Raw genomic sequence first — 14,440 nt, 5'->3', positions numbered from 1 at the left:
TCTCACTTCTCGACTTGCACAATTTTTACTCATCAACGTTTTATTTTACGTCCAGTCAGAACCTGCTTTCATACATACGTAGAAAATTGTTGGTGTTGATAAAAAAACGATAATAATAATCATCATCATTATTATTATTATTATTATTATTATTATAACAATAATGATGATAATAAAAAAATACTAAAAAAAAAAAAAAAAGATAATAATAATGATAAAAAATAAAGAAATAAAAATAATAATAATAATGTTGATAATCATAAATAGTTCAATCCTTTTTTTTTCAGAAGTTTTGTTTTCATTCTGTTGAAACTCAAAAGAAACACTGCTTGATTTTCATTGGTTAAAATTAACCAATGAATTCAACCATATTTTTCTCTACCGACAATTTCGTCCACATGCGAACATATGCTACCTAATACCAGTCTGCATTCTTTAGTCTGGCTTTTATTGTGCTGGAATTGTTCATTCAACTTCGAGCACTGACGTGTGATGATAATTTGAGCGTGTAATCTTGCGGCTTCCCCCTGTGAGTGAGACTCGTGCAGATAGTCTAGCAGCACTGTGAAAAAGCAAAATCCATCTAATAATAGCGGAACATATCAAGCATATCCCTGATTGGGTCCAAATGAATTTGTCACTGTGACTCGGGGTCACCTGGATGGATGGCGCTCATTGGGCGCTGGACCGCTGAGATTGTCTGGTTAAAGATTCCATTATCGGCTCCAAAAATGGGGCTTATTAACAGGAAGATGTTTGGAGACTCGCTCGGCTACTGTTGTCATTCTGTGACGGTTCTGTTTGGACTTTGATGGTTGTAATTTTCTGGGCTCAGGACACCTGGATAGAGTGGGGTCATACAAAGGTCAACTCGTGGCTTCATCTGGGTGCACACAACCACTTGCCTATATATTTTTGACTTATTTCTTTTTTCAAAAATCCCACCCATGTTTGCTTGGTTGAGATTTAAAAAAAAAAAAGTCTCCCCGCCCCAAATGACTGGCCACTTAACTCCAGACCAAGATGTGTACACAAGCAAGCCCCCTCCCCCCCCTGGCTGGGTTCTTAGCTTGGTGTGGGTCACATGCTCACCCCCCTCCTGACTTGGTCAACCCCCCCCCCCCAGAGCTTCAACGGCCTGCCGTCATTAAACGACTACGGATTAGTGGTCGACTGCAGCACAACCCTGCTCAGCCCACCCTCAACGTCCCTCGACTCAATACGAGTTGGGACTTTGGAGCGGAGGGGACAGACGGAAGAAAAATGTGCCTTGAGAGCAACATCATCAGCTAACTTTAGTCGGACTTGGATCCCGCAACAGCGCCGTGAGGCCTCGAGATGACCCAAGTGCAGGGTGCCCGTTTATATGCCCAAGGATGAAGGAGGCGCTCGGCAGGTAATTGGGTCCAACAGCGCCTTTTTTTTTTTTCCCCTGCTATTGTGTTGTCTGGGATTTACAGTATATATTGAATCATATGTGCAACAGTCTAAAAACCTGGCCTGGTCTACTAAGTGGGTGCACCCAGCATGGTGTCTTTCGAAATTTGCTGGGAAGAATATGCTAAAAAAAAAGGCATCTTTTAAATACAGCCGTTGGCGCTCTTCGCAAAGGATTTGTTAGTGATGCAAACGGGCAGTAACGGCTTCTCGGGTCTGGATGCTCGTGCTCCCGTTGAGATGCCTGCGCAGAATAAACTATTGGCTTATGTTATTGTCTGGCCAGCGCTGTTGGGCTGGAGCGGCAAAAAGCGCCGTGCTCAAAGAGCAGACCGATGTCTCTGTTTGTTTGCTGATCAATGCGCTCTTTTGGAATGATTCAAATCCTGCAGCCAGCCACACCTGGCCCGAGTCTTTTAATTTGGCACGTTGCAGAACCCCACACCCCCCCACCCCCCCACCCACTGCGCTGCGGTATGAATCGAGCCCCTGTTCCAAACCGCACATCTGGGGTCATTACAAAGAGGCCGGCTGGGCTCGGTTCTTTTGAAGTGGCTTTCCCGCTCCTTCCAAATGACGATGTTAAATAGATAATTGGTGTCGGCACTATTTTGGAAGCAGCTCGCATTTGGAGCATTTATTGGCTCTAATTTTCAACTTCCACTCTCGGACAGGGTATTAGGGTCAATTTAACTCACTTGAAGTCATTTAACTGTGACTAAATAACGAGCTTTGGCGCCGACCACCGGTTTAACGTCTCCCTCCAATCTGTATGCTTGAGTTCGACCTAGTACTTCGCCGTGTCACCCGATTTTGTTTCACTTTTTTTATTTCATTCTTTAGTTTTAATTTAAGGCAGCACGGCAATGCACCAGTTAGCAGGTCTGCCTTGCAGTGCAAAGGTTGTAGGTTCAATTCCAGCTCCTGCCTTTTTGTATGGTTTGCATGTTCTCCCCGTGCCTGCTTGGGTTTTGTAAATGGTGGGGGGAAAAAAACACAGCGAGGGACTTCGCAATTTTCTTTCTTTCTTTCTTTCTTTCTTTCTTTCTTTCTTTCTTTCTTTCTTTCTTTCTTTCTTTCTTTCTTTCTTTATTTATTTATTTATTTATTTATTTATTTATTTATTTAATATTTATTTATTTAATCTGTTATATAGTTATATCTTGTTTATTTATTCTTTTATTTCCTATTTATTTATATCTTATTTATTCGTTCGTTCGTTCGTTCATTTAAATGATGATCATTTTCATGGTAAACTTGGCCCAGATTACAGATTTTTCCTTTTTTTTTAAATTCAATATTTATTTATTTAATGTATGTTATGTCGTTTTCATATTGTTTATTTATTCATTTATTTCCTATTTATTTATTTATATCGTATTTATTTATTCGTTCGTTCGTTCATTTAAATGATCATTTTCATGGTAAACTTGGCCCAGTTTACAGATTTTTTTTTTTCGTAGTCCTTTCTAAAACACACACACACGCCACCCTGCTGACTTCCGCCGCAGATTAAGCATGCTGTTTGTGATGTTTATAAGCATGCTGAAAGAGGTCAGATTACAAGCCTTTGCGGATGTGGGGCACACATGAACTGTTGGCGGCTGCTCGCCCCCTTTGCATTCCCTCATCGTTTGTCGCCCGCCTGCAGCCAAACAACTTGTAATTCAAACTGACCTCATGATTGCAGTATAGATTTGCCCAGCAGCTGCTCTACTTTAAATAAACGCAAGCCGCTGTGTCACTTCTGCGCTTTGATTGTCAAATCATTAAATCATCTACTCTGTAGATACAAAACGAACTCTCCGAACCAATCAAATTATTTAACGCTGATGGACTCGACTTCTTCGTCCACCCTCGTTTGACATATTGGACTAATTTGCGGGGGGAGTTTGGGAATGCCTGTTTTTTTTCTTTCTGATCCAACGTCCTCGCAAATATCAAATCACAAATTCTCCAGAATCGTCTGTTCGTCCATATTGTGTCTACTAGACTTCCACCCCAGCTGGACATTTGTGATGAGCAATACTCAGTCAGAACTTGTTGTTAGTCTTGTCATCATGACTAAGGTCTCACACTGGGGAGGCCCTCGTCGATATCCCACCTGTGCCTGCAATCTATTTACGAAGAGGTTCCTGTCGGCCGATTCCTTTGGTGCACATGTGGGGTCCTTTAAAGACCTCTTTCTCTTCGTCCGGAGGCTGGCATGGTGCTGATTCTATTTTATCATCATTTGCTGAAAGGAAGTAAACTACAGGTGGTCAAATGTCGGGGTTTGGTCGTGATTAAGATTTTGTAACAACCATGTTCTGGAAAGTGGATTAAGAGTCTTTATGAGTGAGGACGCCCCAACATTTAGGTCATATCTAAGAAAGGGTCTGCATGTTTTGTGAAGCCGATCAGAGTAGCTTAGCGTCGGGCTAAACCGGCCAATCATCTGTTTGCTTCACGCCAGAAGAATGGAATATTCTCGCGTTTAATTTGCCCCGGGTTTTGTGCGTAAGGCGATTGTGGCGACGCAACCCCCGATGGCCTCTATTCTGACGCACAACCTGCTGATTGTTTTTCAGCAGCTTTGGGCTTTTTTTTGGAATTGTTCTTTTGTCAAATCTGATTAGCGGCGGCGCTCAACTTGAGTGTCTGACAGCGGCGATAAAGTGAAAGCGGGACCTGTTGAGGATGGGCAAAGACGAGATCGGATCAAGTATCGAGTCTTTTAGACGCTTTTCGATTGTGTTCAGCTTATGAGGAGACAATAATTGTGTTATGTTGGTCTGGTTCTTCTAGATGTCGCTGAGCATGTCAAGAGCCATAACAACACACACACACACACACGTACATATATACACAAATGTACACACACGTACAGACACACACAGACACACACAGACATACACATAGTATACACACATGTACACACGTACAGACACACACACACAGACATACACATAGTATACACATGTACACACGTACAGACACGCATACACATATATATATACATACACGTATACACACGTACACACACACACGTACACACACTTGCACACAAGTACACACACCCATACACGTATATACATACATATACGCACACGCATACACATATATAAATACATGTACACACACGTACACACATGTAGACACACGTACACACACGCACGCACAGACACACACACACACAGACATACACTCACACACACACATACACTCACACACACAGACATACACAATCACACACGCAGATATACACTCACACACACAGACATACACAAACACACGCACATACACACATACACATACACACACACACTGATGAGAGCGTAAGCCACGTCCACAGTTCATCCCAGCAGGCTTCTCCTTGTTCCCTACATGATCCCAAGTCGAAGAGTGGTTTTGAGAGGACTTATTAACACGGCCCATATGGGAGCGTCTCGGCCACATCAGTGGACAAGGCCACTGCGGGATAATGACACAGCGTAACGAGAGGAGGATCTGTTCGAGGCCGGCTCGGAAACATGGACCGAGCACGTCGCGTGTGGCTTCGGCCTTGAGCGCTCATGACAGTGTTGCCTTTTTTTAGGCACACAACCCTCATTTTGGTGTGCGGCAAAGCTTCTACGTCTGTCTGTGCCATGTTTTCGACGACAAGGTTAAAAATCTTGAAACAGAATTGAGTGTCAGCAAGGTATGCTGTGAATAATTAGAAGTACATATCTTCTCAAAATACATGAATGGATATGCAGTACGCACAAATACACCAAGGTTAGACGAAGATGTGCAAACACACACTAATAATTGTAGAAAAGTAGAAAAGAAAAATACATAATTGAAAATATTTTTCCATGGTTGTTTTGCCTCTTTTATATTTTCAAGGCTGTAAAAAATATTTTGGGTCAATGTTGCTGACCCTTTTTACCCAAAAAAAGAGCGTCTCTATTTTGTACGTGGTAACAAGGGCGGGAAAAAAAATACAAAATCCAATGTGCACATACAAAAAAAAAATATCCACCAAATTCATTCCATTTGTTGCAATGGCGTGATAATGAATATGCTCCAATGAAAGTTCAACCTGAAGTAAGAATGTGAGCTGATAGTTTGAGACTGTTGAATCAAAAAATTGACGGACCTCAGGCTGTAAATTGATTGCCCCCCCTAATTGCATTTCCGAGACGGTTGGCATTTTTTTGCTTTTCAGCTCAAGCTCAGATGGATCAAGCAAGTCAAAATTTAGTTCTGCTTCCCTCTATGCCCCGTTTGTCCTTTACCAGCTTTTCAAAGCTGTCAAAAGTATTTTTGCAACTATGAAAATTTGTTTGATCTTTTTTTGATCAGTCATTACTTTTACGACTACTTTGGCTTCATATATTTTGAGTGACCACCTCATGAGTGAGCGCTGAAGAAGCCTGATAACAATCCTGATCATTTGAATCAGGGAGGGAACCGAAACAGCCAACACGGCGGTCCTCAAGGTTGTCTCAGAGGCTCGGCAAAACTTTTTTTTTTTTTTCAAAACCCCCCAAATTTGGCAGAAAACGCTGTTGAATATTCATCCTACTGTATGTTCTCTCCAGGGATTGGGGAAACATGAGAACAAATTGCCAGAAAAATCAAAATGTACCCAAAAGTTAATTATCTGGATATCTCTGGAGGCAATACGACCCCCTGCCTTCTCGCACTAGCTTTGCCAGCGCCTCGAGAGCCGGATTTGGATACCCGTGCTATATGGAACATTCATGAAGCCAGTACCAACTGTTGTCTTCAATTCTCTTGTCTGGCCAAGCCGATTTACTTTTATTTTATTTTATCCTATTTAATATTATTTGTTTGTTTATTTATTCATTTGTTTCTTTATTCATTCATTCATTTTATTTTATTTTATATCATTTAATCCTTTTTAATATTATTTCTTTCTTTTTTCCTTTCTTTCTTTCTTTCTTTCTTTCTTTCTTTCTTTCTTTCTTTCTTTCTTTCTTTATTCATTCATTCATTTTGTCTTATTTTACTTTACTTTACCTTATTTTATATTCTTTTATTTTATATTATTTAATTTTATTTATTTGTTTCTTTATTCATTCATTCATTTTATTTTATTTCATATTATATAATTTAATCCTCTTTAATATTATTTCTTTCTTTCTTTATTCATTAATTCATTTTGTTTTATTCTATTTTACTTTATTTTATATTCTTTTATTTTATATTATTTAATTTCATTTATTCATTTGTTCATTCATTCATTCATTCATTTACAGTGCATACCACAGTTCATCAATGTCAATTTTTTTCGAACGTCATTGTCCCTCATACATACTAATTAATTCCCATGTCCACATACGGGCTCATCAATTTGAAATTAAAATGATGCCATCTGTTCTTGGATTACAAACACGGTCTGAATCGTAAGCGAGGGATTTCAGATTCAAAGCGAACGTGTAACTCCCAAACTGTCCTCGGATTTATGACGTGATCATGGCAAGCACCTTGGCATCTCCTGAGACCATGCCCAGCAACTGTCACATCATCATCTTGCACTTCGTCACCGTGCCGATTTTGGAAAGTGACCACTCGCCGCCACTTTTGCACATTCGCTCAACGCCTGATTACAAGCGGCTTTTCAGAACAGCCTGGACAGATGGCGCGGGCGGGTGGGCAAGCCTTCTCTGCATGGGCTCATCACAAGTAGCAGAGCAGATCAGCTGACTAGCAACAGTTTGATTGTTCTTCTTCGTCTCTGCAACTGTCTCCGAGGGGAAATCCATCCTCACGAGTGACTTCGTATCTCAGACGCATTTGAGATAGCAAGTGTGTCGTGTGAAATTATTCCTGTAACTTCACAAAAATGATTTATTGACTACAAATAATTTACGACAGTGACGTATCGCCGGCCCGAACGATGAAATGCTCTTCCACGAGATGTCAGATGATAATTAATCTCATTCCACCTTTGCCACTCATAATAATGTAATAATATCACATTGTAATGTAAAATACGTGCCTCGGCGCCGTAACACTCGGGCAACATCGAGTTAGACGATGCCCAAAGCGGAATGCACAGAAGGTCGAAGTTCAGTCTGAAGCTGACGCAAATCTCCTGGGCCGTTTTGGCTCTTCTCTCAAATGCCTGCTCTGCATGCAGACCGCATGTTTGGCGGCTGATTGTTTTGAGGAGACCGAGCCCTCAAGGTCAAAGTCACTCGGCGCTCGCTGCTGTGATTGCACTTTTATTCACGCCGGCAACGGCTCGTTTGCAAGCACATTGTTGTGCTGCAAAGACAAATGCGCCCGGTCAGTCTTAATCCAAGTGCCCGTTTGTGTCGGGAAAAAAAACAAAGAAATACGGCGGAAACCATCTGGATGGGATTGCCAAAATTCACCCTGTCATCTCTTGTGTGTGCAGGATGGAGGAGAAGGTGCGGTCGCTTCTGCAGAATCAAGGACTGATGGAGCAGACCACCACAGACACAGCCGACATTATGAAGGCCTACAAAGTAAACAATTTTTTCATACAATTAAGACTAATATCTTCATTTTCTGGCTCATTTTGGCCATCCGAAGAAATTCGGTGCCTTAGCTGTATTTTTTTTTTAGTTTAGCCAAGAAAGAAGTGGAAAGCAATCATGGCTGACCTTGTTATGAAGCAGAAATAGCTGCCGGGATGGAGGAGGAAAATAAAAGAAATAAGTAACATTCACAGAGTCACCTTTTGAGTCACAATTGACAGTTTTTTTGTTTTCACACCTCCCTTGCTCGTGTGCCTTAATGTTGTCTACCGAATGGAGAATGCAGCAGACGACAATGAAAAAAAAAAAAGCACAGTATTGGTTTGCAAAAACAACACACATTATACAACTAAATAAAGTATTCCAAGATTTAAATCCTTAAACCCGATCAAGGGATTGTAAGAAAATCTGATCAACGCAATGAGCGCATGCTTTCACTATTGTTGAGTGATGAGGGGAAACTTCCAAACGAGGGCTGAAAGAGTGTGGCTAAATGTCATTGCTAATGTGCTCCAGTGAGGATTAGCGGCTAGTTTGACTGATAGCTTGCTAGTTGGCCTCAGGCGCTGAAGCTTTGGTGTAACACAAAGCAAAACAACTACAAAAAAAGGTGGCGATGGAGATGATTTTGTTTTCATGGTGACCAAAGATGCTAGTTAGCTTGTTAGTTAGCGAACTAGGTTGCTAGTTGGCCTTAGGTGCAAATGCTTTGTTGTAACACAAAAAAAAAGAACTACGAAAAAAGTCGGAGATGCTTTTGCTTACATGGTGGCCAAGGATGCTAGTTAGCTTGCTAGTTAGCTAACTAGCTTGATGGTTAGGTGCAAATCTTTTGTTGTAATACAAAAAAAACAACTGCAAAAAAGTTGGATATGGATACTTTTGCTTACATGGTGGCCAAAGATGCTAGTTAGCTTGATAGTTAGCTTAATAGCTTGCTACTTAGCCTTACGTGGAGATGGAAATGATTTTGCTTACATGATGCCAAGGATGCTAGTTAGTTTGCTAGTTGGCGAAGGAAATGATTTTGCTTACACGGTGGCCAAGGATGCTAGTTAGCTTGCTAGTTAGCTTGATAGCTGGCTATAAGCTTTGTTGTAACAAAAAAAACGACAAGACAAAGCTGGAGATGAAGATGGTTTTGCTCTCATGGAGGCACAAGAACGACCGATAAAATGAAATAAAAATTGAGGAAAAGAAGTAGAATCTCAGAAGAATAGAGGATTTAAATATCTTCATTTTGTGAGATTTTACAAAGGGCTCCTTTGCTGTCTGTGGACTTTGTGGACAAGAACAAACATGGAGGGTTATTTGGCGATTCCCAGATGCTGAATAACGCAAGGCCAGCCTGTCCTCCACAGCTGCTTTCTGTGCATTCAGCAGGCAAACTCAATAACTTGAAAGGGCAGCAGGAGGTCCAACGTTCCCGACCGTCCGTCTCTCTGCGGACGCTATTACGGGCGACTTTTAACAGCGCCTGATGAGCAGCGTCTGCAAACAAGCACAAGAAGCCCACCGCAAAAAAAAAATTGCTTGGAGAACAATTTTAAGATTGAAATCCTCTTAAATAAATCAAGTGGGAGGCCATTTTTATTTGTGCTATCCAGAGAGTGGCTAATTTGAGGCTTATAATTACTGCTAGTTAATTACGGGATGGTGGGAAGACCTCCGTCGACTGATAACTGGCGGAGATGCAGGAAGGCCAAACGGGAGCAAGCGTGAAGGTCGCTGCTACAGTTTGGGAAACAAGAGGAACATGATTAGGGATTATGGGGATGTTTAGTTGAAGCCGCCTACCTCCCCGTCGGCCCATCTGCCCATTTGATCCGCTCCCCCTTTTTCTCTCGGCTTTCATCTTGCATTTCACTTCCTCCTCCTTCTGTGATTTCTGCCTTTTTGTCAGCTTCCTCTACAAAAGCGAGCCATCCTTTTTTCTTTTTTTTTTCATCTCAGCCCATCTGCTTCTGTTTCTTCTTGCCAACACCCCCCCGGGCCTCCTCCCCAACAAATCCCGTCCCGCTCTACCTCCTCTAACCTGCCCTCTTTGTTTGCGCCTCCTCAGGAGAAATTCTCAGAGGAAGTGCGAAAGCAGCATGATGGCCCAGAGGAGAACGGCCTCCCGCCGGCGACTCAGATGGATCCTGGGATGCGGCCGCACGCCGACACCAGTCAAACAGACGATAACGATGACAGGACCAAGCTCCTGTTAGAACGCCTAAAAACCCTGGAGGTAACTTCTCGATCTGCGGCTTCTTTCAAACATCTCCTCCAGATTTGTCAACATGGTCGAGTTTGACTTACAGGAAGTACAACGGAGATAATCATTCAGCAAAAGATCATTTGCTGCTGTTCCCGCAAGCCATCTTTCAAATTTGATGGAGAATATGAGCTCATGATTACATTTGAAATGAGTTTATCACAAGATAGGTGCCATTTAATCCCGCCGCGCTACGCCACGTGATGGATGCAGCGCTTGCCAGGGGGGAGGGAGGGGGGGGGGCAGATGCTATACATCACTCGCCTATCCATCCATTATTGTTGTCGCGGCTGCTCTTCGCTGAGACCTTTTAAATACAAAACGAAGAATCGAGACAAATTGATGATTTAGAAAAGCGAAATAGTAGCTTGCATCTCGTCCAGATCAGAGTCTAAATTTAGCCATGTGACTTGACACGTTGTATTGTTACATAGCAAGCACTGGATCATGTTTCCATGTTTTTGGGCAGCAAAATTATCAAATTATCTGATTGCTTATTTATAGGTATGTTTATTTAAAATGAATATTTTTCATGAATATTTTATATATATATAAATATATATATATATATTTTGTAGACTGAAAAATGTTCATATATATATATATATAATATTTACTTAGTATATATTTTTTTCCATCCATATATATATATATATATATATATATATATATATATATATATGGATGGAAAAAAAATCTAATTTATAATAATAATAATAATAATAATAATAATGTAAAAAAATAAATAAATAAAAATAATAACAATAATTAAAAATACATAAAAAAAATAAATACTATACATGCATATGCTAATGTTGAGCCTGTGACCATAATGTGATTGTGTGACTGTTTACGCTAAGAAACCAATTGAAGTAGCAGAGCTGTAAAAAAAAAAAAAAAAAAAAAGAATCTGTCACCTTATTAGGTACACAGAGTTGTTGAAAAAAAATCCGTCACCTCACGATCAATATTATGATCAATACCCTCAGCAGTAAATGATTTCAATGAAATATGTTACTCCAAGTGAGTGATACAAAGAAAGTTACGGTAGTTACCATGGCGATGTCCTGCAGTTATCGCCATGTTCCCTCCCGGAGTTGGGGTTGAATCATTCCGTAAGAGAACCAATTGTTCCTCATTACATTTGCATCCGTCTCCGAAGCTTTGGGGATTTCATTTACCTTCTTCTCCCAGAACGTCGGGGCTATAATTACATCTCTTGCGTTCCTCGGAGGAATGACGCGTTCCTCCGAAAGGGCAGAGGGTGAGCGGCGCCGGGCTGCCTGACAGCTCCTAATACGCTGGCGGCCTCTGACAAATCGGAAACCCCCAGAGATCAATAGTCCTGCGTCTGGTCCCTCAGCAGGCCAAGGAGATATTCTTATTAGATCCCAACACCAAAGTTCAACATCATGACTCGCATCCCCTTGACCTTTTCCTCCGTGGTACCTTGGAGGATTTTATCGGCCGTGTTGACGCTCTGTTGACCTTTCTGAAGCCAAGCGCGATTGTTGTATCCGCCTTATTCGTTGTTGTTGTTGTTGCATCATATCGATGACTGAACCCAAACACGTGCTCTTTCCAGGAGAGGAACTCCGTCTTGACGTTGGAGAACGAGAGCCAGAGGGAGCAGTACGAACGCTGCCTGGATGAGGTGAGTGGTCATCACGTCACATCTTCTACGGCAGGATTGTGGGTGGGTCCCTCAAGAATTGAGACGTGCCCGAATCCCATCGGCACATTCCGAAATAAAATGAAGGATCATGAATGTGTCATGGAGCACAATGTGGTGTAAACCGGTTCTGCTCAAAAATTGGAATTATTTTCATTCATCACAATATTTTTTTTTCTTTGAACCTCTAGAAAAGCACTGTAGAGCCGAAACAGGTACAAAAAGCACACACACACGCGTACACACACACACACACACACACACACACACACACACACATTTACTACACACACAAACACGTACACGCAAATATACACACACAAACACACAATACTACACACACACTTATACACAGACACTCACATTGACACATACACACATGTACTACTCACACAAACACGTACACACGCATATACACACACACACATTACTACACACACACACAATACTACACACACACACATACTCATTACTACACACACATATACACGACACACATTCTCTCTCTCACGCACACAAACATACACACACAGACACACACATTTTTATAAAAATGGACCTTGGGCCGTGTTAATTGCTATTTTTAGTATTTGCCGCAGGCCACTAAAAAGGTACGAATGCCCACAAGTGGCCCCCGAGGTGTAGTTTGGACCCCACCCTTCCACCGCTAACCTGAGGTCAACTCAAATGCCGCTTGTGCTCAGTAAAACGTCCGTGAAGCTGTTAGTTGGCTTTGATACAGCACAATTACCTTTGCTTGCTGGTTGTTTTTAAGCTGAGTACCGCCTAGGGAGTCACATGGGTGGGAGTGGGGGGGGGGTGTATCAGTATAGCGGCCTGCTGAATCACGGCGAGTGGGAGTGCGTGATCCGAGGACGGAGAGGGGACGTGCGTCGGCTTCTGCTGGTGGGCGGATGAGATTGGAGTTGAAAGTGGCTGATTAAAGAAGATGATTGTTTACACGGGATCGCGGAGCGCGCGGGCAAACGCATTAGCTACTCAAAGACGAGACGAGCGCAATCAGATGGCGAGTCTCTTCTCGAGTCGGCTTCCCCTCATTCAATAAACAAGAATACTCCAGAGCCAACGCCGACTTAATGAAGGATCGATAAGCAGTAATGCGAGCCGCTTCGTTATTGACACTGTGGTCAGAGCCAAGACACAACAACGTTTAGGCTACTCGCTCTGCTCAATCATAATTACTACAAACCATAATTCTGATGATATTAGATTTGGAATATTATTGTTGTGTTCTTTAGTTTTTAAAACATCTGAACATAAATGGCTCTCTGTGTCTCTCTCAAGGTCGCCAATCAAGTCGTGCAGGCACTTGTCACTCAGAAGGTTTGTCTTCTATCTCCTCACCATGAGTGGACCGCTCACGTATATGCGGACATTGTTTCAATTTCCGGTTCTGTCTTGCGACTAGGACCTGAGAGAAGAATGTCTCAAGCTACGCACTCGAGTTTTTGATCTGGAACAGCAGAATCGGGCCCTGGGGATTCTGTTCCAGCAGCGTATCAAGCCCACCTCGGAGCTGCTCCTGCAGGTAGGCCGAACTGCGAGGAACTTATTCTCAACTGAAGTTATTTTCCACTTGATTAGTTCTTTAAAAGGCAGGTTGGTCTCGGCCGATAATGAAGAGAATTTGATGGGAGGGGGCGGGTTGGGGCGCTGCAAAGTGCCGATTGGTTTATCTTCATATTCCAAGTTTCTTGCTCGGGCTGTAAAGTATGAATGACTTTGCACTTTGCAATGCCTTCTAAAGGAATGCGGGTTTAGATTGGCTGGAAATTGCCTCAGATCATTGCAGAGCCACCTGAACACAAGCGCTTTACTGCAAAGCGCCAGGCGGAAAGAGAAGAAATGAGACAGACCCACCCATCTGTTGTTAGTGATGGTATAATATTGCCGGTGCAGAAGGAAGGTCAGCTCTGAGGCCACGGGGCTCCATGCCGTCAATATGAAAACAACGGGCTGCTGAGAAAAAAAAAAAAAAAGACTGGACTGGACTGGACTGTCAGCGCTGGAAAAAAATGAGCTAAATAGAACAGAGAGGGTGAACAGGCATAAAGGGAGAGCCAGGGGAGATAAGAAGGGAAGAGAGGAGAGTTGAAAATGAAGCTATCAGCCAGCTTTACCGCCACAGGGACGGAGGAGGAGACAGAAGGAGAGAATTTAGTGAAACCAAATTGTACTGTGCTGTTGTCAATCTGAAAGGTGTCAAAGTGGATCGAGCACTGGAAGGATGGCGGCGCCGAGGTGACCCGCGGTCATTTTCTCACAAGATACAAAGCAGTCACGACATTTTGGTTTGTTAGTAACCGATCGGGTCTGAGGAAAAATCATAAGTGATAACGGAATTCTCCGGAGAGTCGCTAGACTGTATCATTAGCGAGCTTTCCCTTCTCGAGTGCTGAAACAACAATTGTGTATTTGTCCACGCTGACAAACTTCAGTCAAAATGTATTTTTGGTTTGTGCTAAGCTAATGAGATAAAGCCAGCATTCACACGATGTTATTGCGGAAGGAAAAAAAAGAATGTGTGAAAACTACAAATTTTTTTTAGAGCTCCAT

At 42.2% G+C, this 14,440-nt stretch overlaps 1 protein-coding gene across 1 annotated transcript in view; it reads left to right on the top strand.

The window, feature by feature from the left end:
- The window catches only part of LOC148401525 (nck-associated protein 5-like), a 62,814-nt gene that overhangs the window by 33,540 nt on the left and 14,834 nt on the right, over nucleotides 1–14,440 (top strand). The window contains exons 6-10 of the mRNA XM_088369192.1: nucleotides 7,832–7,922; nucleotides 9,997–10,164; nucleotides 11,777–11,845; nucleotides 13,169–13,207; nucleotides 13,293–13,412. Of these exons, the coding sequence (XP_088225318.1) occupies nucleotides 7,832–7,922; nucleotides 9,997–10,164; nucleotides 11,777–11,845; nucleotides 13,169–13,207; nucleotides 13,293–13,412 (487 nt within the window). The remainder of the gene's footprint in view (nucleotides 1–7,831; nucleotides 7,923–9,996; nucleotides 10,165–11,776; nucleotides 11,846–13,168; nucleotides 13,208–13,292; nucleotides 13,413–14,440) is intronic.

The sequence above is a fragment of the Syngnathus floridae genome, chromosome 2 (genome assembly GCF_059516105.1).
Source record: "Syngnathus floridae isolate MCC-2025c chromosome 2, RoL_Sflo_1.0, whole genome shotgun sequence".
Taxonomy (NCBI): domain Eukaryota; kingdom Metazoa; phylum Chordata; class Actinopteri; order Syngnathiformes; family Syngnathidae; genus Syngnathus; species Syngnathus floridae.
Note: the sequence above shows the minus strand (reverse complement) of the source record. Positions and strands in the feature narration are given on the sequence as shown.